We start from the raw sequence: 24160 nt of genomic DNA, 5'->3' as shown, positions 1-24160 counted from the left end.
CTGTTCTGTGAGCTCTTGTACTGATCAGTATATCTATTCAGAAATGTTTACCTTTTGTGAGGTTTTGAGTGGTGGTGACACGTCTTCAGATGCATCTGCCTCGCAGAAGGATTTAAAGGGATTGAACACCATGGATGCACATTGTGTTGTGGTCTGTTTGTCTTTGTCTGCTGTTATTTTTGTCACATTAAGCTCTGTGATGAAAGCTAAACCCTCTGTATCGAGTGAGAGTGAGTGTGGTCGACAGCTTGTTATTATGGATTGTGTTTCATGTTATTGATGAGTGATTTAAAGTGAATGCATCTGATCAGTGTGCTGATTTCTCACTGATACTCGTCTGCACACACAGCTGGGAGAAGGGAAAAACAACACCTCACCCTCTCATTCATGCCATCTCTATAAAGATGCCATTTTACTGTATTACAGTACAAATAGTGTAATAGCTGCAGTGCTTTATTAAATCAGCACAAAGCATTTTTTTTGTATTTAGTAAGAATTTGGGTTACACTTTATTTTAAGGTTACATTTAAATACTGAGTAATTTTAATTAACTACATGTACTTACTATGTGGTTATGGTTACTTGCATGTAATTATGCATAATTTATTGTTATTATAATAGTAAGTGCATGTAACATGTGTAACAATGACACTGTAAAATAAAGTGTTAGGCTACCAGAATTGGTTCTTGACATATTCTTGACAGGTTTTATATGATTCATGAAGGGTGTCCAAATTATTCATACTCTTCACCATCAGACAGTTTTGTATATCATGGTTTATCACTGAATATTTGATTATTTAATCTGATTATTGTCTTGTTTTATTTGTTAGATGGCTACCTAGTTTGCTGAATAAATGAAGTGATAGTCTTTATTTAATGTTGTATCAGTACGTTTTCAGTGTTGTGTAGAGAAACTGCGAAAGTTGTTTAATACAGTTGACAAGCATCAGCTTCATTGAATACATACCTTTCTATTTTTTAACTTATGGGATACAAATGATTCCTAATGAACTCGGAATCATTCACGAGTTCAGTTTCTGAATTTGAATGAATCTTTGTGTTTCATACGATGTCTCTGCAGTGAGTAAAGTCATTTGCTCTGCTCCTCTTACCTCTCTTTTTTCCAGATGTTGGCGGGAAAGGGTGCAGCGTGTCTGACATGTAAAGGGATCTGCTCTGGATTCCAGCCACATTCCTGGAGGTAATTTATTTTCTTGACTACAGACATAAAAAAGGGAGGAAAAGGCTTCCACGCCTGTTTCCTTTCTCTGAATATGTATGTGGAACGCTGGATTTACTGTATGTGTGTGTTGGGAATGACTCCATGGGCTCCATGTTTTCATACCACAGGCACCACAGGCTGTTTGCCTTATTAATTACTGTAATTTTTGAAAACAAATCTATTTTACTGCATAATGACGGCCCTGCAGTTCAGCCCCAGTTCCTGGGGCCTGTAAAAGCAGGAATGTTTACCATTAACATGATGACTGTGAAGTAGAAGACACTCTGTTTATATGTGTAATTACTCTGCTGTACAAACACCAGTGTGTCATTGTGAGTCAGTATGCATTTAAATCTGACTAATATTAAAAGGAATTATGAGTAATGAAAACACATTTACACAGCAACAGGAAATGGAATGGAAGCTTGAGAGGACTACTGAAATATCTAAATAAAATAGAAATAGTCGCTTTAGCTTTATAAAGCTTTCAAATTAAATCAAAAGCTTAATATAATATAATTACTATTATTTGATGCTTCCAATTCCAAGACAGAGCAGCATATAAAGGATAAAAATATAATTAAAAATGGAGAATGTGTGTATTTGCCACTTACTCAAATCAATCATACATTTTTAATGTTTATACATTTTTAAATTACTGACAAAAATTGAGACTTCATCGGACAAAAAATCTTGAATAAATCATTATAATCTAAGTCTGATTTCATCCATCTCTCAGTTTTGCTGTGCAGTGTGCTTTAATTGGAAGTGTCAGAGACAGGGGATTGATTGTGTCAGAGATGTCACTGTTTGTTTGGGGTTATTTTTACATGAGAAAATAGCAACGTAAACAACAATAGAACATAAGGATTTGCACATCAATGTTTGTTAATCTAATGAATAATTGATTTGTTAAATCAAATGAAAAATGGTGTGTCTGATTGGTCCAGACGCTACAACCTGCAGCGCTGCTGTGAATGGAGAAAAACAGACAGAATAAAAATAGGCCTACTCAAAATACATTTCACTTAATTAATGGTTTATCAAAAGTAAAACCCACATTTAATCATAATAGCCTATAGTTTGTGTGGGAAACCTACCTCAGTCCTCTGCCTGTCTATTGGTTTCTGTTTTTAAAAAAACTAATAGTAATCAAAATGCCAAAAAATCATTCCCAGTACTGTGAAATTGGCACATAAAAATTAAGACATGGCACAGTGGCAGATCATTGTAGTAACACTGTTCATTTAGCTCACTTGCAATACTACAACTACTGCTACTAATACTGAACTAATAATACTAATAATAATGTATTTGAGTATTCATCAAATACAGGAATACACACAGAAATCTATATGCAAGCCTGCAATAATTAAGAAGTAAAACTGTCCCCAGATTTTAAGTAGACCTTGAAAGTGTGTAATTTATAGAGACTCACATGATACGTGGAAAAAAAAGATAACTTACAAACATGTTTTATCAGTTTGTCCTTTAATTTTAGTTGAAACATGAGGAGGTTTTATTAATTCATCCCTTTGTTTTAATTCCAATGTTTTAGTTAAATTGTGGTCGCCTTTTATCTTTTTAGGTGAATCATCTGAAAAAATTATTACAACACACGTTTAAGAAGGAAATTAATAATAAGCGATTGATTTCTTAATTTCTTAACACAGTATTTTCTTTCTGCATGTCACATGGGTTAACTTCACATAAAGTGAAGTGACATGTGGCCAAGTACGGTGACCCATACTCGGAATTAGTGCTCTGCATTTATCCCATCCAAAGTGCACACACACAGCAGTGAACACACACACACCCGGAGCAGTGGGCAGCCATTTATGCTGCAGCACCCGGGGAGCAGTTGGGGGTTCGGTGCCTTGCTCAAGGGCACCTCAGTCGTGGTATTGAAGGTGGGAGAGAGCGCTGTACATTCACTCCCCCCACCTACAATCCCTGCCGGTACGAGACTCGAACCCACAACCTTTGGGTTACGAGTCCGACTCTCTAACCATTAGGCCACGACTTCCTCACATACAGGTCTCTGTAGTACAGAGCCCTAAAGGGACATGGTGGTGGAAAAAATACTTTTCAAATCTTTTGCGTTCTCTGGCAAAACCAGTTGAGTTCGGACAAACAATCCTGTTAACTTTACAGCGTGCAGTGTGGTTCATACAGCTCTTTACCTTCACAATGGAGCGCTTCATAGTTTCATTTTGAACTTGGACTCAAGTATAAAGAAATGCAGTCAGTGCTTAAGGCACGGTTTACATTCTCAAACGCTTGTTGCTTAATGTAGGCTACTAAAACAGCGACATTGGAGGACCAAATTCAGTAGCCTTATTAATAATTACTATTAATACCAATAACACTATTAATATTAATATTGACATTTTGCGAGAGAATGCAAAAGTTTTGCGGGGGAACGCAAAAGTGTTGCGAGAGAATGCAAAAGATTTGAAAAAAGAATTTCTAGAGAATAAAGAAAATATTAATGCATTTAATTTATATAAAGAATAATGCATTAACTAATTAGAATACTAATTATAATAATGCATTAAATAATTAGAATAATAATTATTATAATGCATTAAATAATTATTGCTCACTTAAATAATGCATTTAAGTGAGGAAAAATAAGTAGATATAATGGGATAATGGGATTTCAATAATAGCGTTAGGCTAACTGAGACTTGTCATAGCACTTGCATATCGCTCTTTTGTTGATTGCTTCCATTGTCCTCATTTGTCGCTTTGGATAAAAGTGTCTGCTAAATGACTAAATGTAAATGTAATTTTGAGCTATATGCAAAATAGTTTGGGAAAGGTTGACATAAGGTAATGTAAAAACAAGCAGGCCAGGCTTATTTCAGTAGTTTAAAACTCAAGTTGCAGAAGGCTGAACACATTTGCATGTCAACTGTAGGATCGATTCAGTTTATACAGAGGTCTGTGTTTTCAAGTAGATGATTATTTGGTGGGGCACTGTCCCATCAGCCTCTGCAGCTGAGATGAGGCTGGTACAATGCCTAATAAACTATAGCTGTGATTTGTGCAGGAAAGCTTGCATACAGTGCCGCTGCAGTCAGGAGGAGCATGTGTCCAGCTCCGACACTGAGGATGACCGCAAGGTGGGGAGACTGCTGGCAGAGTCCCGTTATGCCCATCTCACAACTAAGGTTAAGGGAGGAGACGGCACGAGGGTCTATAAACGCAACCGCATGATTGTCACCAACCCAGTGGTCTCACGTAAAGACCCAACATTCAACACCGTCACCTATGACTGGGCCCCACCAGGCCTCACCCAGAAACTGGTAAGAGAGCCCAGGAGAGCTAACACAAGTCATGCTAAATACCTGTGAAAACTCCAATATACTCTGACAAATTTACACTTAGTAGTTTATTATTGTAGTGTGAAGTGAAAGTGCACTGTAAAAAAATCAAAAGTTCAGAAAACTTAAAAGTTTAAGGCAACCAGCTTCAGAAGATTTTTGAGTTTTCTCAGCTTTTGTTGTATAAAATGAAAACAAGAAGTTGAAAAAACTCAAATCTCCTTAAACTTTTAAGCTTTCTCAACTTTAGATTTTTTACAGTGTAGTTCAGTGCTGATGAGTCAAGAAGAGATACTAATGTGGTTTAGTTGGAAAACATTCATGGTAGTGATTAGCTAGTGAAAGTTCAGTTTTACAAGATACAAAAATTTCTACAAGCCTTTTCCCCCAATTTGCATATATAAAATACAGAAGCCCTGACCAACATGGTGAAAAAAACATCACAAGGTCTGTAGTGTCTGAGGCCTTCCTTGGTGTCATTCTCTGTAAAAAAATAAATAAATACATACATAAACATACAAATAAGGATTCTGGAGGCAACACATGAAACATGATACATTTTCATGCCCCTAAACATGATGCTGAACAACACTAATTGTGATTGATTGCTTTACATGTCAGTCTGAAGGCAGTCCTTGGCCAATGAAAGCTGTCTGAAGGTCTGGCTACACGAGACTACATATGTTTCATATGGCATTTGTTGTCAGTTGTTGCAACTGGAGCTATTTTTCAATTCAATTTCAATTCAATTCAATACACTTTATTGTCCCCAATGGGGAAATTTGTCTCGGACCCAGGAGCCCACATACACATACTCTGATCAACATTACATTGCATAATAAAAATCCACATAAACAAAGATAAAAACCAACATTCAAAGCCACAATAACAACCATAACCAACATGTATAAATTACATGCTTAAAACATAATACATGTAACCCCTTGTTGGTTATTTCTAGTTGTTTGTTGACCTTCAACATTTGGATTATCAGTGTTGTTATTGTTTTTGAAAATATATATTTGAAATTAAACAAACATGCAACAGTCTTTTTAAGTGGACCAAAACAGAACCCAGCTGCATTCGTAGCAGGTTTTCACAGCAGAGCACCAGAATGCACTGGTTCTCACAGATGGCACCAAAAGTAGTATTGTGAGGTTTGGTCACACGTCACTTAAGGTATGAAAGTTTTAGTTGACTGCTTCCTTCTTTTATTCCTGGGCACCAGCCAGAGTTAGTTTTTCGCGAGTTATATCATCTAATGAAAGATGTACAGTTGTTTCTCTATATTTTATTCTGAATTCAACAATAAACTGAATGATCATTTGTTATTAAAGGACGTCAGCTATACAACATCTAATGCAAATTAGAAAATCATATTGACAATACACTAATAATGCCAAGGACCCTGGAGAAAGGTTTGGTAAAGTGATGTTTATGGTCCGCTTGTTCAAGTGATGTCCTCCACTGGTTACAAGGAGTTATATTACATTTAAACAGTCTTGAACACAAAGAAAGCTTGTGTACAAACTCCTGGAGCACCAAGAAGGTCTTAAGAGTCTGGAACATGCAGATTAATTTACCTTGGAGGTGAAGGCTCTGACGCTGATGCAGACGATCCTGACAAACTAAATCTTGCAGATGTGAGAGCCTTGAAGAGAAAGTTTGCTTGAACTTTCCTTTTTGCAGAGCTTTCTTGCTTTGTTCAGTACTTTAGAGCTTCAGATTGTGGAGAGTTTAAGAACATTTTTAAGAGACATGTTTGCTTCCAGCTTTTTAGTCTTTCCTGAGCTGGAAGGATTTGCAAACTGGCGCTTTTCTGTTTCAGTGATCACTAGCCACAGTATGGCCCAATCTTATGTGCTTACAGTTCACAGTTTGGACAGTGTCTTTTAGGTTTTACCTATGAATTATTGATAACACTTTATTTTAAGGACCAGTTCTCGCTAATAATTAGTTGCTTATTAGCATGCATATTACTAGTATAGTGTCGGTTTATTAGTACTTATAAAGCACATATTAATGCCTTATTCTGCATAACCATATTTCAGATCCCTTATTTCATAAACCCCATATCTAAACTTAACAGCTACCTTACTATGTATTAACAAACAGCAAATTAGGAGTTTGTTCAGGGAAAACCCTTAGTTAATAGTAAATATGTGTTCCCTATTCTAAAGTGTTACCGAATTATTCACTTTCCAAACCACTATTTTTTACCTTGTCATGTGCACATAAAATTTGTCTTTTTTTGGTTCTTTTGTTGTGGTTAACTGTATTAATTTTAAATAAGTGACATGAAACTGCAATGCACAAAGACCTGGGACTACTTCACAGCAGTGCAGTTAAACGACAATCATCAACAAGTTTGAAAATCAGGGAACCAGTTAGAATCAAGATTTCAACAGTATCATAGTACATTTATAATTATGTCTTAGGTTTCTGGCATTTCTTGTCAAATGTCAGTCTGCTATGTTTTACAGGTCTTACAGGCGTTTGGCTTGCGTTTGGTGAAACACTTGCAACTCAAGTTAAAAATAGCCCTCTCTATTAGCTAAAGGTATGGAGCAGCCTTGCTTAATCGTGTTGTTGGGCACATACCTTACATTTGACTTAATGGAAAAGCCACAAATACATTTGTCTGACTGATCTCACATGAATTTGAGGGGATCATTGTATGGCAAGGTAGGAGGGTGGATGAAGGATGCCAGGCTAGGTTGGGGATTTGTACAGTTTATTTTGATAGCAGAATGCGCTGGCTGCTGCTACCACCACCAGGAGAGTAAAGCAGCTCAAAGGGTCTGCTTTGTGAAACAAAGCTCTCATTTAGTCGTCTATTTTCAGCAGGGAGGGTCTGCACACATGTGCAGTAGGACAGGGTTCTGGAAACAAGCCCTATACTTTGCCCACAGTCGGCTGCCAGGAGTCATGCCGCCTGTGTGCCTAAAGCCCTTTCATCTTTTGTTTTTCTCTCAGCTTTCTCTATATATTGCTGTTTTTAAATTAAAAGGTTTTGGAAAGCTTTGTTCTTAGCTAGTTGTTGGAGGAACATTTACATTTCTGCTGTTTGAGTTGAATGAGTGAAGCATTTGTGCTGTTTTTGTTTGGAATGCAGATTTTTGTCCTTCATATAGAGTTTTGAAAGTGGAAGCATTCATTTTTTGGGAAAATTTGAAGTGAGTTATTTGAAATGTGATTAATTGCAAGGGATTTTTTTTCTTTCATTCATTTTTTTTGTTTCACAAAGCAGGGTCCCATTTAGTAAATTGAAGCCCTTATTGTAGCAACACAGCTAGACACTGGCTGAAGCCCCTGATCTTTTGTTAATGAGCTCTGAATGAGCTCTGGTTTTTATACATTTTGTGAAATAAATAAGGCTTAATGATAATTTCATAGATCAAAATTGGCAATATCAATAAATTAGACTGTGTATCTCTTGTCGCTATTAAAGAAGACGAGTGAAAAGGAAGGGGTTGCACATGAAGCCCTGGTTCATGTAGTTTTATTTACAAACTTTATAAAGTTTGTAAATAAAGGTGAGATGATGAGGATTTTGATTAATCTGAGTGACTTGATTCTGTTGAATCCATTCACCAATTACCCAATTCATACACAATCTACCCAATCTATTCAGTTAATTCCATTTACCAGAAAGATTTGTTCAGATTCGTTCATCTGTTTAAACCTTTTCTGCAGTCAAATGTCAAATGTATTTGTATAAAGTGCTTTTCATGTTTCCAAAGCAGCTTTACTGTTATGTCTTAATGCCGTATTGCTTTGCCATAGAGCAAGTTTTAGGGCTCATATAACATTGATTATATAGTGTTGTCTTGTCTAGCACATAATCAGTGCTCCAGTGATTCCAGTGGCACATGTCTGAGTGTTCAGGGGCAATTAAGATATTTACATATTGGTCAGTATTGTTCTATTAAGAGATTTAAATGTTGGTTGGTTTTGTTCTACACAACAGTGAGCAGTTCATAAAAAGAACTGATGAAAAAACTGATGGACAACACATTTTGTGTTAATTTCAACTCAACCAGTGTGATATTCTTTTTAACACAATTTGATATTCTTCAAATATTTAACACACTAATGTGTCATAAATCACACAATTTAACACATCTATGACAAATTGTGTGATTTCTGACACATTAGTGTGTTAAAAAAAATAGATGTGTTAAAAACAACACAACCTGTGTTATATCATAACACACCTGTGTGTCAAATTAGGGACAACACATTTTGTTTTAATCAAATTTTAACATTTACATTTAGTCATTTAGCAGACGCTTTTATCCAAAGCGACTTACAAATGAGGACAATAAAAGCAGTCAAAACTAACAAAAGAGCAACAATATATAAGTGCAAATGACAAGTCTCGGTTAGCCTAACGCAGTACACGTAGCAAGGTGTATTTCTTTCAATCGCTTTACATATACGTCGACTTTCCAGGTCCATTATTGTGAAACCCGCGAGACACAACAAAAACAGCTCCGATCACAGCGTCCTCCATCCTCCTGTTAATGTTGTTCTTCTTTGTTTCTGTTGTTGAACGCCGCGCACAAATGACGTCGCTGTCGACCGGCACCAATCAAAACTCATCCATGGCTCCCAGAATGCATTGCAACATGAATAAATTATGCACCTGAATTGTCTTAGTATTTTCTTTTATTCTTACTATTTGCTTTAATGTTTGCTGTTTTTGTTCTGACTTTTTAGTAGCTTGTTTTGTGATGTTCAAAGATCTGTTTATCTGAATATGTTGTTGATTGTCACCATTGTTGAGATTCATGTGCAGATTCTTCATGTCTATGTGTGCCATAAACAAACAATCCTAGTGCACATCATTTTTTAAAATTGTTTAAATTGTCCAAGCACTGTTATAATTCGACCTGCAAAAAAAAGGGCTACTGTAATCAACATTGATGAATGTAACAATCAGTGAATCAAGACACTACATGATGATCGTTTTTAGTATCAAGTAGCTAACATCACCTGATTTTCTCTAGGATCTTTTTTATTGCAATAAAAACTGTTGTAAGTTTAAGGGTCAAGAGCACAACTAAAGCAAACACTGACCACGGTGATGGTGACGTTTTGTGAAATGAAACTAACATCTAAACCTCTGTAAGGAATTTAACTCATTAATTTTATTTCTAGCTCAGGTTTGAAAGGACTTCTGATACAAAGAAAGCTTTGTTGTCTCCTGATTGAATTAGTTTCGATCTCATGAGTAGATGAGACAAGACTGACAGGAAATCGCCCCCCGAATATTGGAGTCATGTGCTGGGGTGATTAGCAAACCTCATGATGGCTGATAGGGGCATATCAGTGTCCGTTCATGTACTAGAAATCCCTACACCTCTGTTAATTCTCATTAAGAACTTTTGTATGACAGAAATAAAGTCAAACTGCTTACTAACAAGTGAAGCTGGTGATTGGTGTTGTTTAATGCTCCTCTGCTGAGATCTTGAAAGATTTAATGTGTTTTATTTCAGCTGATTTCATCTAAGGCTGTGACTAAGCCAGTTGTAGTTGTGTTTCTGTTCTTCTCTCTCTTTTTTTCTGTTTTTCTTTCCTTCACTAATTCTGCTTGTTAACATTCTCATTAAGTTCAATTCTGCTTCAGTGTTACTTCAACACTCTGCATTGTGGGACCAAATACACTCTGAGCAGTGTTGATCCCTGAAGGTCCTCCAAATAACGTCCCCCAACCCTTTAAAAACTACACGTCATGAGCATCTCGGGAAACGTTCTGGGAACGTTATTGACACCAGCGGGACGCTCTGAGAATGCTCTGGGAACATTACATTTCTAGCGAGGAAATCCATAAGTCTGACATGAGTGCATCCACGTCATCCACCAATGAAAAAAGAGGAATGAATTTGGTTAACAGCTTGTGGAGTGACATAGCAGCAATGTGATTGGATGATAGTTAACACATATTGTGTTGTTTCTCTCTCTCTCTTTTTCTTTTTACACATGATCAACTTAAAATTACACAAAATGTGTTAAAATGGAAATAACACAAAAAATGTGTTATTAATTAACACATCCTTTTTGAGAGTGTAGTATGAATGAACACATTTTTCTTATTTATACCACATTATAAAATATATTGCTTTAAAGCCACAAATATCATAACTGTTATCTTTTGTTTATTTTTAACTATGTGAATGTCTCAGTAGGATTATTTGTTTGTTTCAGTACATTTCACTTTGGATTTTTTCGTAAACTACACGCTCAAAAAGGATGTGTTAATTAATAACACATTGTTTGCACTGCAGCATGAAGCTTTTTGTTTATTGTCACCATCGTTGAGATTCATATGCTGATTCTTGATTAACGTTTGCATCTAATTCACACTGATGTTCAAAATGTTTTCTTCTAGTTTTGTTGCCAAAGCAATTGTGCTTTGTAAACACAGACACAGCAAGATTTAGGAAAACTATTATTACAAAGTCAAGGGTCAAGAGCCCAACTAAAGCAAACACTGATCACATTAATGGTAAGTTCAAATGAAACAAATTCAACATCTAAACCTCTGTTCTCAATAATAACTTTTTAGTCAAACTGGTTAGTAATAAGTGAAGCTGATAATGCTGTTTGTGGAGTTGTTTAATGCTCCTCTGCTGAGATCTTGAGAGATTTAATGTGTTTTATTTCAGCTGATTTCATCTAAGGCTGTGACTAAATCAGTTGTAGTTGTTTCTGTTCTTCTCTCTCTTTTTTTCTGTTTCATATATATATATATATATATTTGTATTGCATTCATTATAACTGGTTAAGAATAGCACATCTATGACACAAATTGTGTGATTTTTGACACATTAGTGTGTTAAATATTTGAACACACTGCCTGTGTTAAGAAGAATAACACACTGGTTGTGTTAAAATTTGATTAACACAAAATGTGTTGTCCCTAATTTGACACACAGGTGTGTTATGATATAACACAGGTTGTGTTGTTTTTAACACATCTGTTTTTTTAACACACTAATGTGTCAGAAATCATTTGTGTCATAGATGTGCTAAATTGTGTGATTTATGACACATTAGTGTGTTAAATATTTGAAGAATATCAACTTGTGTTAAAAAGAATATCACACTGGTTGAGTTGAAATTAACACAAAATGTGTTGTCCTTAACTTGACTTGACTATAACACAGGTTGTGTTGTTTTTAATACATCCGTTTTAAGAGTGTAAGAGAATGTTAAGTATTTGTTGGAATTCTTTAATGGCTCAACGTCTGTGATTTGTGATGTAGGGTTGTAATTGTAAATACCTTAATAAATAATTAGACCTCAGTGTTAATCTATCACATAATTAAGAGAAAGACCATATAATCTCCCCATTGAAGAGCTGATCAATTATCTTTAGATATATTTAGAGATCTTCCTATCTACTACAACCACTATATCGAAAGAAGGAAAACTGGCAGAGGTGGGGCTTTCAAGTCACAAGCAAGTCTTCAAGTCATATCCCAAGTCCTCAAAGAGTTAAAGTTAATGAGATAATTAAGTGACTAATTAAATGATGATTGTGCATTAGTGATGAAAACCTGCTGTTAACAATCAACATCATTGAAGAAAAGAGAAACACAAGAACTACATCTGACTTCAGCCACAGCCTTGGATGAAATCAACTGAAAAAAGAAAAAAAAAAACACACATACACGCAATGTCACCATAATTGTGGTCAAGGTTTGCTTTAGTTGGTCTCTTGACACTTTTACTAATCCCAAAATTATTTGTTTTTAAGCAATTGCAATGTTGTTTCAGAGCAAACGTTCATGCATTGCTGAATCAAAATATCGAAGTAGCAGATGAGCTTACACTTTCTGCATATAACTCATGATGAATGAACTTATATAAATGAAGTTTATTGACTGACCTTCAACTATTACGGAACTGAAAAAAAGAAATCCCACTAAACAAATGCCTCCATAATGCTTTGATATTGAAAAATGTATTAGATCAGGCTTTTAGACATGAGCACTTATCATACGATCCTCAACAGTGGTGACAATAATTATTCATACTGCAGTGCATGATGGGAGTTTTTATTTTTTATTTCTATTTGAGCTGCACTTTGTTTGCTTGCTGCAGTTTCACAGGGCTGATTATATAAAACCTAAACTTATAAACAGAAAAAAAAGTTATTTTGATTCTAATCAGGCCAGTTCATGATGACTTTCTCATCATGTAAAAACAGCTAATAGCTGCATAGCACTGATTTCTCTGTTTTACAATACCTCATGCATTACTGCAGAGAGAGATCTAGCACCAAAAGTCAAGGGTCAAGAGCCCAACTAAAGCAAACACTGATCTCCATGATGGTGCCATCATTTTAACCAATAAAACATCAACATCTGATCCTCTGTAATTCTCAATAACAGCAGGTGTTCATCACTAATGCACAATCATCATTTAATTAGTCACTTAATTATCTCATTAACTTTAACTCTTTGAGGACTTGGGATATGACTTGAAGACTTGCTTGTGACTTGAAAGTCCCACCTCTGAAAACTGGATTACTCATAATGGGTAGTGCACTCTCATCTTTTTTGCATTGTGGACCAAATTTTGAGAATATATTTACTTTCTTAACTTTTTCTGTGCATGCAAGTCCATAAATGGCAAAACTATCAAATATAATTTGAATTTTGTTCAGTAGTAACTTATTCTACCTCCTTATGATTACTATTTCAAGCAACTGTAGCCCTGAGCAGCCCAAAAATGGTACCATAAATTAGAGAGCCTCTAACTACCACTGCTTTTATTTGACATAAGTGCTTTTTGTCATATTCTTGGTCTTTTATTATGCCAAATAAATATTAATTTACTAAATGCTGAGAACGGAACCCACGCTGGAAGAGACTGAAATAGGAAAAGAAGTCTGGGTAACGCATTAATTTTGATTGTTTCTACCCTACCAAACATAGAGAGAGGTAGTACTTCCCATCTTGCCAAGTCTGTATTTATTTTTTCTGAGAGCCCTGTATATTTGGCCAAGTACAGCCGTGATAATTTAACGGAGTAGGCCAGCTTCCTGAGATCATCATTGCCTCAGACTTTTCTGCATTTACTATATATAGAGAAACTAAGCTACAGTCGCACATAATCCACACTGTTTGTTAAAATCTGTTGGAATTTTCATGAACATACAGTATTTTATTATATGGATAAATAAATTATCTTGACATAAGGTGCCCTGTAAAATTCACTGAACAGTCTTGGCACTCAAGATATCAATCAATCACATTTCTTTTGGTAATTCTCTCTAAAGAAAAGAATAAACAAGAAGTAAACCATACGATTATTTCACAGTTTTTTCAAAAGTGTTTATTTTTTATTTTTTATATGAAGTGTGGTTCTATTATTGTGATTGCACTTGTCTGTCTGTCATTTATACTCTTTATACTGTGCATATTTTTTAAAAAAATTATTATGATTAGGTTTAACCTGTGGGATTAGTGGCACAAAATATATTTTAAATGCTATTAATTACTAAAATGGTAATTTTCATGCACATTTCTGTCTATTACGTTTTATATGTTATTTTTACATTCTCTATAAAATGGGTATGTTTAGGTTTTGGTGTATAGGTTAAGGGATCTAAAAATGTAATTCATTTATTGATCAAAGTGATACTATACAAGTATCCTTATGATTTAAAAGATTTGTACTTTTTTAGCTGTAAATATGTAACAATATTTATGTTTTAGATGTCCAAATTCTATGTCCCAGCATATTTGTAAATGTTATGCACTATGTATAAACGCTGAGACCAGGCATAATTCTGTCTGTCTGTCTGTCTGTCTGTCTGTCTGTCTGTCAGGCGATGCAGTACATGGAGCTTCTCCCTGAAGACAGGCGACCTGTGGCTGGCACAGCAGGATCGTTGTATCGCCACAAGCAACTGATAAGACAGCTACCTTCCTACGATCACGACCCTGCATACTGCCACAGCCTGTCTGAGGTGGAGTTGAAAGCTATGGCTCAGTTTGTGAAATCCTTTAAGGAGGAATCCTTAGGAGTAGGAGAGGTTGCCCTGCCTGGAGAAAAATGTACAGCAGTGAAGAATGAAAAGGCCTCCCATGAACAACCAGATCCTGAGACTACTGCAAATGGAACAGCACAGTCTCCGCTCAGCAATAAGAGTGAATATGTGAGTTTAGTTCAATCTTTGCAAATGGCTGACCGTGTGAACGCAAGCTAATTTTAATGACTAACCCAACACCCTCCCTTCAAGGACATGCTCAAATAGAGATTTAATCTCCTCCTGAAGGTAATTTATAACTTTATGGCCCTAAAGTATCTGAATTAAACACAAACATAACCTACAACATGATTTGGAAAGTCTGTCATTTCTTCCCAAATCATGTACTAACTGTTACGGAACTAAAACAGTCCATCAGTGACACCAGCATCTCTCGCCTCCCCTGAGCCCATTGAGTTTTAACAGACCCCCTGAAGCGTGCCGTGAGTTTGGTGGGGGGTAATTGAGAATGAATGGGGGAAAGTCACATGAGAGCGATATGACTGTTTAATACTGGTTATGATCTGCTATGATTGGTTCTTTCGTTAAATCCCACCTCTTGTGTTCGTGCACATTTTGCGTTCGCGAATCAGTCTGAATGAACAAAGTGATGGGAAGTCTAATTAAATAATAAGTATAAATCACAACTTTGTCACATCTAAATGAAACTTCAGATGGCCTGAAAACATGATCTGTGGGTTTTTTAGCATGCAATCAGCTTGTTGAAATGAAAGGTACATCCCCGCATCTGAGACCAGTGTTTACTGAGCTCTGATGATCCGAATATAAGTTTATTATGAAAAATAACAGCTGAACATCAGTTCATTAATAAAATATATGATTGTTTATATAAAATATATTGTTTAAATTGTTACTGGCTCGAGTTATTATTTTGGAATAAATGTAAAATGCTTAAAAAAACTGATGAGATTTATACTTGGTTTTAATAAATAGAATAGCCTATTAATTACATTGGTAATGCAAAAATACAAAATAGATTTTGACTCTGGTAGTCTAAGTAATGTTTAACCAAGAAAATGTGACTGGGACATGAATTAACATTTAAGAAAAAAATAAAATAAAAAATGTGAGGACTTTGCCTTCTCATTTCGGCTTGTTCATGGCTTGTTTCTGAGGGGATCATCACTTATGAAGACATGATGGCATATACACATAACTGCAAACAAAGAAACAGCAGGCCATCAGTGTTTTATAAAACTTCTGGTGATTGTATAGTGGTTTTGTTGACCTAGACTTAAGTAATTTGACACCTATTGACACCCTTAATTGTCTGTACATTAAGGGGTAACTAGTCCTTCCTACCAGCCCAAAAAATCTTTTTTACTAGGTAAATAAAATTGGTTCCTTTTCGATAATTCATTTGTACTGCATCGCTAGACGCTATGGGGAAAAACTCCTTTTTCTCCAAGGAATGAAGCCTTTACAATCTAGTGTAACTGCATGGCCATTGGTTCGTGCAGTGAATAAAAAGCGAACCAATGGCTCGGCAGCGACGAAGCCCGCCAGAGCCCGCCAGAATGGGCGGGGCCATCTGGATATATAAGCGGGCATTTCGCTTTAGGATCTCAGATCAATTCTCCTTCAGCGACGATGATCTTATCTGTGTGAGTCTACATGATCCCATCCTAAGAATTTCTGTATAACTACTATAATGTTCAAAATATTAAAACAGGACAAAATTAATGTCCTCAGAGATCAAGCCATTAGATCAGTTTGCCTTCTCACAACTTTTGCTATAACAAATGCGCCGTGCAGGGCCAGTGCTAAGGGGCCAACGTTTTGCCAATGAGCAAATGCTTAGGGGCCCTGCGCTGGCAGCCCAAAGTGGGCCCGTAAAGGGCCAGTGCAGGCTTGTTTGCAGGGTTAGCTAAATGGAGGTAATGATCTGAGATGTCATCACTCTGCTGCAAAATCAACATCAATTCCATGTGACAGCATTAAAACTAGAGTAAGATTACAACAAGTAGACCCTGACACGTGTTGTCTAACCCCAATAGAGTTCAGAATGTCTACAAATGCTGATCCCAATGCATTGTTATCTTTATCAACATGGATATTAAAATCACCAAAAATTAAGACTTTATCTGCAGCCAGCACTAACTCAGATAGAAAATCAGCAAGTTCTTTGATAAAGTGTGTATGGTGCCCTGGTGGCCTGTATACAGTACAAATGTCCAAAGGGATTCATCACTTACACTAGAATAGATAATGTTACATAAAGCACCATTGCTTCAAAATAAATAAAATAATAATACTTGAAACCAGACCTCTTAACTGAAAATATTACTAAACATTGTAGCAACACCTCCTGCTTTACATTGTTTAAAGAGCGGCTCATGTTTATAACATTACTTTAAACGAGTCTACCCCCAAAGGATAATGTAATCATCTGGTTTTAGCCAGGTTTCTGCCTAACAGAGCACATATGGTCTGTGTTTGCTGTATATCATTTAAGCGCTTTTGTAGAAAGGGATCTAATATTCATAAAGCAAAGCTTTATCATTTGTTTGTCTGTATTGTTATTTTTTTATTTATCAATATTTCAATTAAATTGATAACCTTAAATGGGTTAGGATGTTTTTTATTGTATTTGCTAGTTCAGGGAACAGACACAGTCTCTATAGGATATCTAGATAAAAGAGTCTCTGTATGTGCTGAGATTCTGTGATGTGAGGCGGCTAGGAGCTGGTTGGTTTAGACGGCCTGTCTGCTTCCTGACCTTTCTAACCTCTCGATTACCGAAAATATTGACTAACTCAACTAAATCATATGAAAAAAAAAATTATACTGTATATTTTCATGTTTTCTCAAGCAGAGCAAATATGGAAAGTACACTGAAAACATCATATTTTGGCATGGACGTGTATGTTAATGGTATTTGGCAACACACTTGAGCAAACTAATCAAAGTGTAGCACATAGCACTCAGCAAACCTAGACTCTCTCTAAAGCATGCATACACAAGTAAAGTCAAAGCGGAGTTTGAGTACATTTTTAATTAACAAAAGTTAATTGCTGTTGAATTTAGATGTTAAATATGTAGTCCATATTTGATACTATGTGTAGTCCTTAAAATAATATTCTATGTTAAATAAAAAATATAATGCTTTAAATATATTAAATATAAATATATTAATATTAAATATAAATATAATGCTTTAATCAACACTTTTCACAATAAGTTAATCTTGATAGCTGTAATAGTAAAAACATAGTAAAAGTTTTCCACATGCAATACTTGCGTTACCTAATCATAGCAATGGGCTTTCACCATTTTGACTTTTTGTGGTTGATTCAGCTTTGGTATTTTCGCCTAACTCCTTCGTGCCTTCTCTGCCTCTTAGCATTGCAGTGGCTGTGGACAGTTGGCAGCTATGGACAGTCCTGTGGTGTACGCCGACAGGGCCGGGTACACTAGACTGTGGCATCCCAACTGCTTTGTGTGCTGTGAGTGTGGCGAGCCTCTGGTGGACCTGATCTACTTTTGGAAGGAAGGAGCGCTGCTGTGTGGACGCCATTACTGCCAGAGCATCAGACCTCGCTGCCTGGGCTGTGATGAGGTAAAATAAAATGCTTTTTAAAACACACTTTTACTAAAAGGTATAAAGAAATTAACTGAACTTTTAGAAAACTTTCACAACAAGGCATAACCAAGAAATCTACATTTGGTTACATATTCTTTAGCTTGAGATGTGTATGTGAAATAAACCAATGAATTCTCTCACTTTCTTTTGTAGCTGATCTTCTCAGAAATGTTCCTGCAGGAGGCCAGCGGTCATGTGTGGCATAAGGAACACTTCTGCTGCTGGCTGTGTGGGCAGAATCTCAGAGTTCAATGTGCTTGTGACAAGCAGCAATCAAAATAGTTCAGAATAGACAGAAAATACTCCAAAATATGTTAAAATGGCACTTTCTGTGTTTTAAAGACAATTTTCCACTATTTTAACTTTTTTTTATTGGTGTAATTTTTGATTTGCTTATAGAAATCCATGCAAACCCTGACATATTATTCTATGGCAGCATCCTCAAAAATACAAAATATCAGTGTTTATTGAAAGTCTAGGACCTATTAAAGGGGTCATGAATTGAGAAATCAAATTTTCCCTGATCTTTTGACACATAAGACGTCATTGTACTAAAATGTATAAAAATAGAATGTAGTTTGCAGAACTTCCTTGTTAGTCCAAAAACAACTTCTCTTGAAACCAAGCTGCCAAAACTAGTTTCCACTTCTGAGTTTTAATAGAGTAATACGTCAGCAACAAGATTGCCTGCACAGACACAAGTCAATGCCTGATTCATCATCGCACGCCCACAAAGTAAATTCCCGAGTGTTAAATTAACACTGCTTGGAGCATATATGGTCCCACTCTAAAAGAGTGTTAAAGTAACACTGAGTCTCTGATTGCAATTTATCTAAGACTGTAGTGCTTTCATGTTTTCTATGTTGTTGCAGTTATATGAGATAACGATGTGAGAAAAACTTTATAAATGACTTTTATAAACATGGCTCATAAAGAGGTTTCAATTCTGGCACTCATAGACATGAAGAATCAGCATGTGAATCTCAGCAATGGTGACAAAGTATTCTGATAATTTTTAAGTGATTTTTGAACGTGACAAAACAAGGCAGTAAAAAGTCAACAAAAATAAAAGCAAATAGTAAAAATAAAAGAAAATACTAAGACAATGCAGCTGCATAACTTGTTCATGTCGCAATGCATGCTGGGAGCCATGGATGAGTTATGATTGGTGCACCCAGAATGCAATGCAACATGAATCTGTCTGATGATTTTTAGATGCATGACACACAAAAATTCAAACTGGTTAGTAATGTGTGAAGTTGGTGATGCTGTTTGTGGAGTTGTTTAATCATCGTCTGCTGAGATCTTGAGAGATTTAATGTCTTGTATTTCAGTTAATTTAATCTAAGTCTGTGGCTGAAGTCAGTTGTAGTTCTTGTGTTTCTCTTTTCTTCAGTGATTCTGCTTGTTAACAGCAGCTGTTCATCACTAATGCTCAATCAGCACTTAATTAATCACTTAATTATCTCATTAACTTTAACACTGCTTCAGTGTTACTTTAACACTCTTGTAGAGTGGGACCATATATGCTCCGAGCAGTGTTAATTTAACACTCTGGATTTTACTGTGCACTAATGCATTGTATGGACACGTTTACATTGTAGACACGTGTCTTTAAACAGTGTTCAAATTAGAGGTTTTCTCAGGTCCCAATATCTGTACCTGATCCAATTCAACCTGAGACACTTCTCACCCAACATGCATAAATTATTTTTTTAGAAAATGAATAATCCAACCTGAGACAGACCCTGTTTTTGTTTCAAACCCAACTGGGTATGACACAAACCAAAATCACAACACTACAGCAGATGTAGATTTATCTTACCTTATTTGTTGTAGATAAAATATGTTCTCCAATCCTTTTTTGTAACAAAAAAAAAAAACAGCTATGTTTTTAAACCCATGTTGCCAGAAGCCAAAATTATGTAACCTATTCTTTGTCAAAAATGTGAAGGAATAGATAAACTGAGCATAAGCTGTATGTTGCACCTCAAAAAAGGAAATTTATGTTAATATTGGTAAGAAAATCCCCACACTCATTTGCTTAAATGGCTTGGGTATTGCAGAGCGCCATTTATACAGTATAGATGCACCAATATTCAGGAGAGTTTGGTAATTTATACAATGTATATTAATATATTAAAATAAAACATTGTTAGATGCCTGAAACGAAAAGTTGGCATATTTTAAAAGAATTTGGGTCCCACTTTATTAAGCAAACTTAACTACTGTATACTTACATCAACAAATAAGTACAATGTACTTATTGTGTTCATATTGTATTACAAAACACTTTTGCTGCTATTTAGGTGGGATGTGGGACAGGTTTGTTGGTATGGGTAGGTTTAAGACTGGGTTAAGTTGTAAGGGATGGGTCAACAGTGTAATTATAAATGTAATTACCTAAATTAATTTCAGATGTAATTACATGCAGGTATTTTTTTTTTTAAATATAAGTACAATGTAAAAACATGTATGTATTGTACACAATAATTGCGTTGTACTAAATTATTAATTTAAATGTAAGTACATTATAAGTTAAGCCACTTAATATAAAGTGGTACCAGAATTTGAAGTCCATTCTATACATTTATTTTAAATGACTCAGGAATCAAGGCTACTAATGTCCGTCCCGACCCGTGTCTGAGGCACCTGTCAAGGTTTTGAACCCAAACCCGAACCTGCTTGGGTTTCGATCTAAACGTGCATCTGTGAGAACCTCTAGTTCAAATCAGAAGGCTAAACAAAGTCCCTTTCAAGGAAAGACACTCAGCGACATGTGCTAATTTCAATTATCCAAGACGCAGTCCAATCTCTCTGAATGGGGAAATCCTGAAATGTCAAAAACAGCTTGCCACATTAATATTTCAATAATATATTTCAAATCAGAAACAATAAATCCAAAAATAGAAATGTTCTTTTTATGCTCAAATAGAAAGTAGTTTTTAGAATGTATTTCAGTGATGCAATGACTTTACCAAAATCATTGTAAAGAATGGCCTTTTATTTAAAAATTATGTTTTTGACATAAAAATCCTATTAACATTATAATTGCACCTCAGGAAACATGAGAAAATATTATTCTGCAATATAAAAAATTGCAGTTCATGACCATTTTAAGAGTACTGGAGATGCATTAATTGATGGAGATGCATTATCTGATAAAGACCATTTGAATATTTTTATCTCAATCAGTCGTCACTCATTTTTACTTGATTATTTGGAGGATTTATCTATCTTTGAAGAAAGTGGTCCACAAACAACAGCGATTTAAGTCTGTTTACAGCCAAAATATTCATGATGTCAGCCTGCACTCAGGAGTTTGTCCAATCAGATGCCCGAGAATGTTTTTCTGTTTTCACTCCTACGGCATCCAATACTGCCGCATATGTAAGAACTCGGCTATTCAATTGCTTTCAATGGAAAACCTTTAGTATCAGTATATTACTAAGGTAATCCAAGGTAATATAATATGGCACAACTATGAGTGTGATACGAACAACAATGGAGTGTTATAAAAAAAATTTTAATCCCAACCCTTCTTTAAAAATGTGAAAATGTCACTTTATAACTATTAACGAACGAATGCTGAGTTGCTTCATTAAAGTTAAAAGCTTATTGAATTATGTACAGTAGAGTATTATGAGACAGAGTGAGTGAATACCTGCATCTGAACTGAAACAGCATTCATTGTTCAGCTCAGTCTCATAGTAAAACAGTTTGTTTTAATGTCCACTGAGAAAAGCTAGAAAAAAGTTTGTACAGCAGGAAATAAACACAAGTAAACAGTCTTGCAACAGTAATTCAGTCAAAAGGACAAGGCATGGCTCTGATAAAGAAATTAACCATAAAACATATTACTTATTACTATATTAATGTGGCACTAAAACACTTTCATGTATTAAGCAGCCAATATGACATAACAGTCCACAGGGTTTGGTCTAGTCAGTGATTCTCAATGGGGACTCACAGGACGGCACATTTTGTTTTTTCTCCCTTATCTGTCATAGCAGGTTCAGTTTGTGGTGCTTCCTGCTAACAGGCTGATGAATTGGATCACTTGTGAATAAGAGAGATATCCAAAATGTGCAGTGCTGTGGGTCCCCAGGACAGGAATTGAGATCCACTTGATTTAATTGACATTCAGTGGTGGTGCAGTGGTTGAATTGTTTAAAAAAGGCAGAGGTTTTAGTGTTGTACTGTCATTCTGCACACACTTTGTTTCAAGGGCATATGCTACTGCATACATAAATATTGCCAGTAGCTGCCAGATACAAAAGCCAGAGCCTGTCAAGCTTAAGTACGTAGGTGAGAGTTCATGAAGTGAGTTCCTACAAATAGTTCCTTGCACTGAGGAAATAATTGTAAGAGCTTTTTATTGCGAATGTTTTTGTAAATATTAAATTACTTAAAGGTATATGCTTTGGATTGAATTCATAGGTGAGTGTACATGAGTGTTTGATGTTTAATATAATGTAAGGTTTTCAAACAAAGGTAATTGTGAGTTAAAATTATCATCGATCAATATAATTGCCGTTATGAAATGTGTCCTGTGACTGCGTTGAGAACTGCATTTAACCAGTTAGTAAAATTTCTGGAAGCAATTGTATTCTTGTTGTTTTTGACAAAAGTATATGTTTTTCATGAGAAAATATGCCTTTACGGTAGCTATTGTTTATTCGTATTTAGTTAATGACTCATTAAAATTAGACTGAAGGTAGAGACTAAACTGGAAGAGAGGATTATTTCCAGCTATTTGATTTGGAAATTGCCATACAAACTGGAATGTCAACCTTTTGTATCTCAGTTTAACAAACAGATGTTTAAAAGGGTTCACATTGCTCAATGTATTTTAAAAAGTTTCGCTCAGCTTTTAATCACGTTTGTCTAAACGCTTAATCAGCAATTGCTACTTTTGTGTAGGTATTCAGTCGGTTTGCCTTGGGGAATAAAGACTGGCTTAAAATGATTGTGTTTGTTTTCATTTTATTGGAATGTGTGGTGAAACATCTCGAGCAGTGGTGTAATTAGGATTGTCCACCACCACTCTGGCAGCAGCGGAGGAGAGGAAGAAGTGCAAAAAAAGTGCTACAAGAGCTGCTGGTACTTTTGCAAAACAATGCAGAAAACAGAATTATTTTTATCTTTTATACATACATTATATGGTTCCACCATTCAAATAAACCAAAGTTCAAATTTGTAACAACTTTTTTCATCCACATTTAGCATTAATTACATGATAATAAATTATTATTATATTAAAAGCATTTCATAATAAACAATGTAACAATTGAGAAAATTATTGGTAACACTTTATTTTAAGGTGTCCATTTTACATGTTACATGTACTTAATAGTATAATAACAATTAATTATGCACACTGTAAAACCCAACAAGTTATGTTAGCTCAAATCGTTTGAGGAAACCGATGACCTTAAACCATTTAAGTTTTAAAACTAATAGTTATGAGTACACTGAACTTATTTCAGTTGAGTTCACTACATTGCAATTAAGTAATTAAGTGATTAATTAAGTGATAACTGAGCATTAGCGATGAACACCTGCTGTTAACAAACAGAGTAATGCCGAGTTCACACTGCACGATTTTCAAACTCGTCAGATCGCTGTTGTTTTCACACTGCGTGACTATCTGGGGTAGCATTCAGTTGCTGCTGTGTTCACACTGCACGATGGATCGGCGACAGGGGGTTTCACATTGCATGACTTCACAATAGGAAGAATCGCCGACAGCTCTGTCTGGTCTGCAAACTACGTTTCACAACAAAACACACGAGAGAAATGATAAGGAAATAACGCCAGAACCCGCGTGCGTCAGACCGGACTTCTCGTGAGCAAGACTGTAATTATTAAAATATATATATATATATAGCCCGCAAATTGTCTGTGAGCTGATTTCCAGCCACAAGGAGAAAAAGAAAAACAGATTATGCAGGAGG

The 24160-nt window shown here is 35.5% G+C and overlaps 1 protein-coding gene and 1 long non-coding RNA gene across 3 annotated transcripts in view; one reads left to right on the top strand and one right to left on the bottom strand.

Annotated features, from left to right (window-relative positions):
* lmcd1 (LIM and cysteine-rich domains 1) overlaps positions 1-18978 on the top strand; it is a 43001-nt gene extending 24023 nt beyond the window's left edge. For both annotated transcript variants that reach the window (XM_016509940.1, XM_016509941.1), the window contains exons 2-6: positions 1131-1204; positions 4281-4536; positions 14399-14728; positions 17964-18179; positions 18357-18978. In XM_016509940.1, the coding sequence (XP_016365426.1) occupies positions 1131-1204; positions 4281-4536; positions 14399-14728; positions 17964-18179; positions 18357-18485 (1005 nt within the window). In that variant the 3' untranslated portion in view covers positions 18486-18978. The remainder of the gene's footprint in view (positions 1-1130; positions 1205-4280; positions 4537-14398; positions 14729-17963; positions 18180-18356) is intronic.
* Positions 142-20513, bottom strand: LOC107706271 (uncharacterized). Its single transcript, XR_001636139.1, has 3 exons — positions 20425-20513; positions 1424-1427; positions 142-153 (listed from the first exon to the last, which is right to left on the bottom strand). It is a non-coding gene; the product is annotated as an uncharacterized LOC107706271 (long non-coding RNA).
* Between the last annotated feature and the right edge of the window lie 3647 nt (positions 20514-24160).

This window comes from Sinocyclocheilus rhinocerous, unplaced genomic scaffold (assembly GCF_001515625.1).
Source record: "Sinocyclocheilus rhinocerous isolate Xijiao unplaced genomic scaffold, SAMN03320098_v1.1 scaffold3797, whole genome shotgun sequence".
NCBI lineage: Eukaryota > Metazoa > Chordata > Actinopteri > Cypriniformes > Cyprinidae > Sinocyclocheilus > Sinocyclocheilus rhinocerous.
This window is presented reverse-complemented; position numbering and strand designations above follow the sequence as displayed.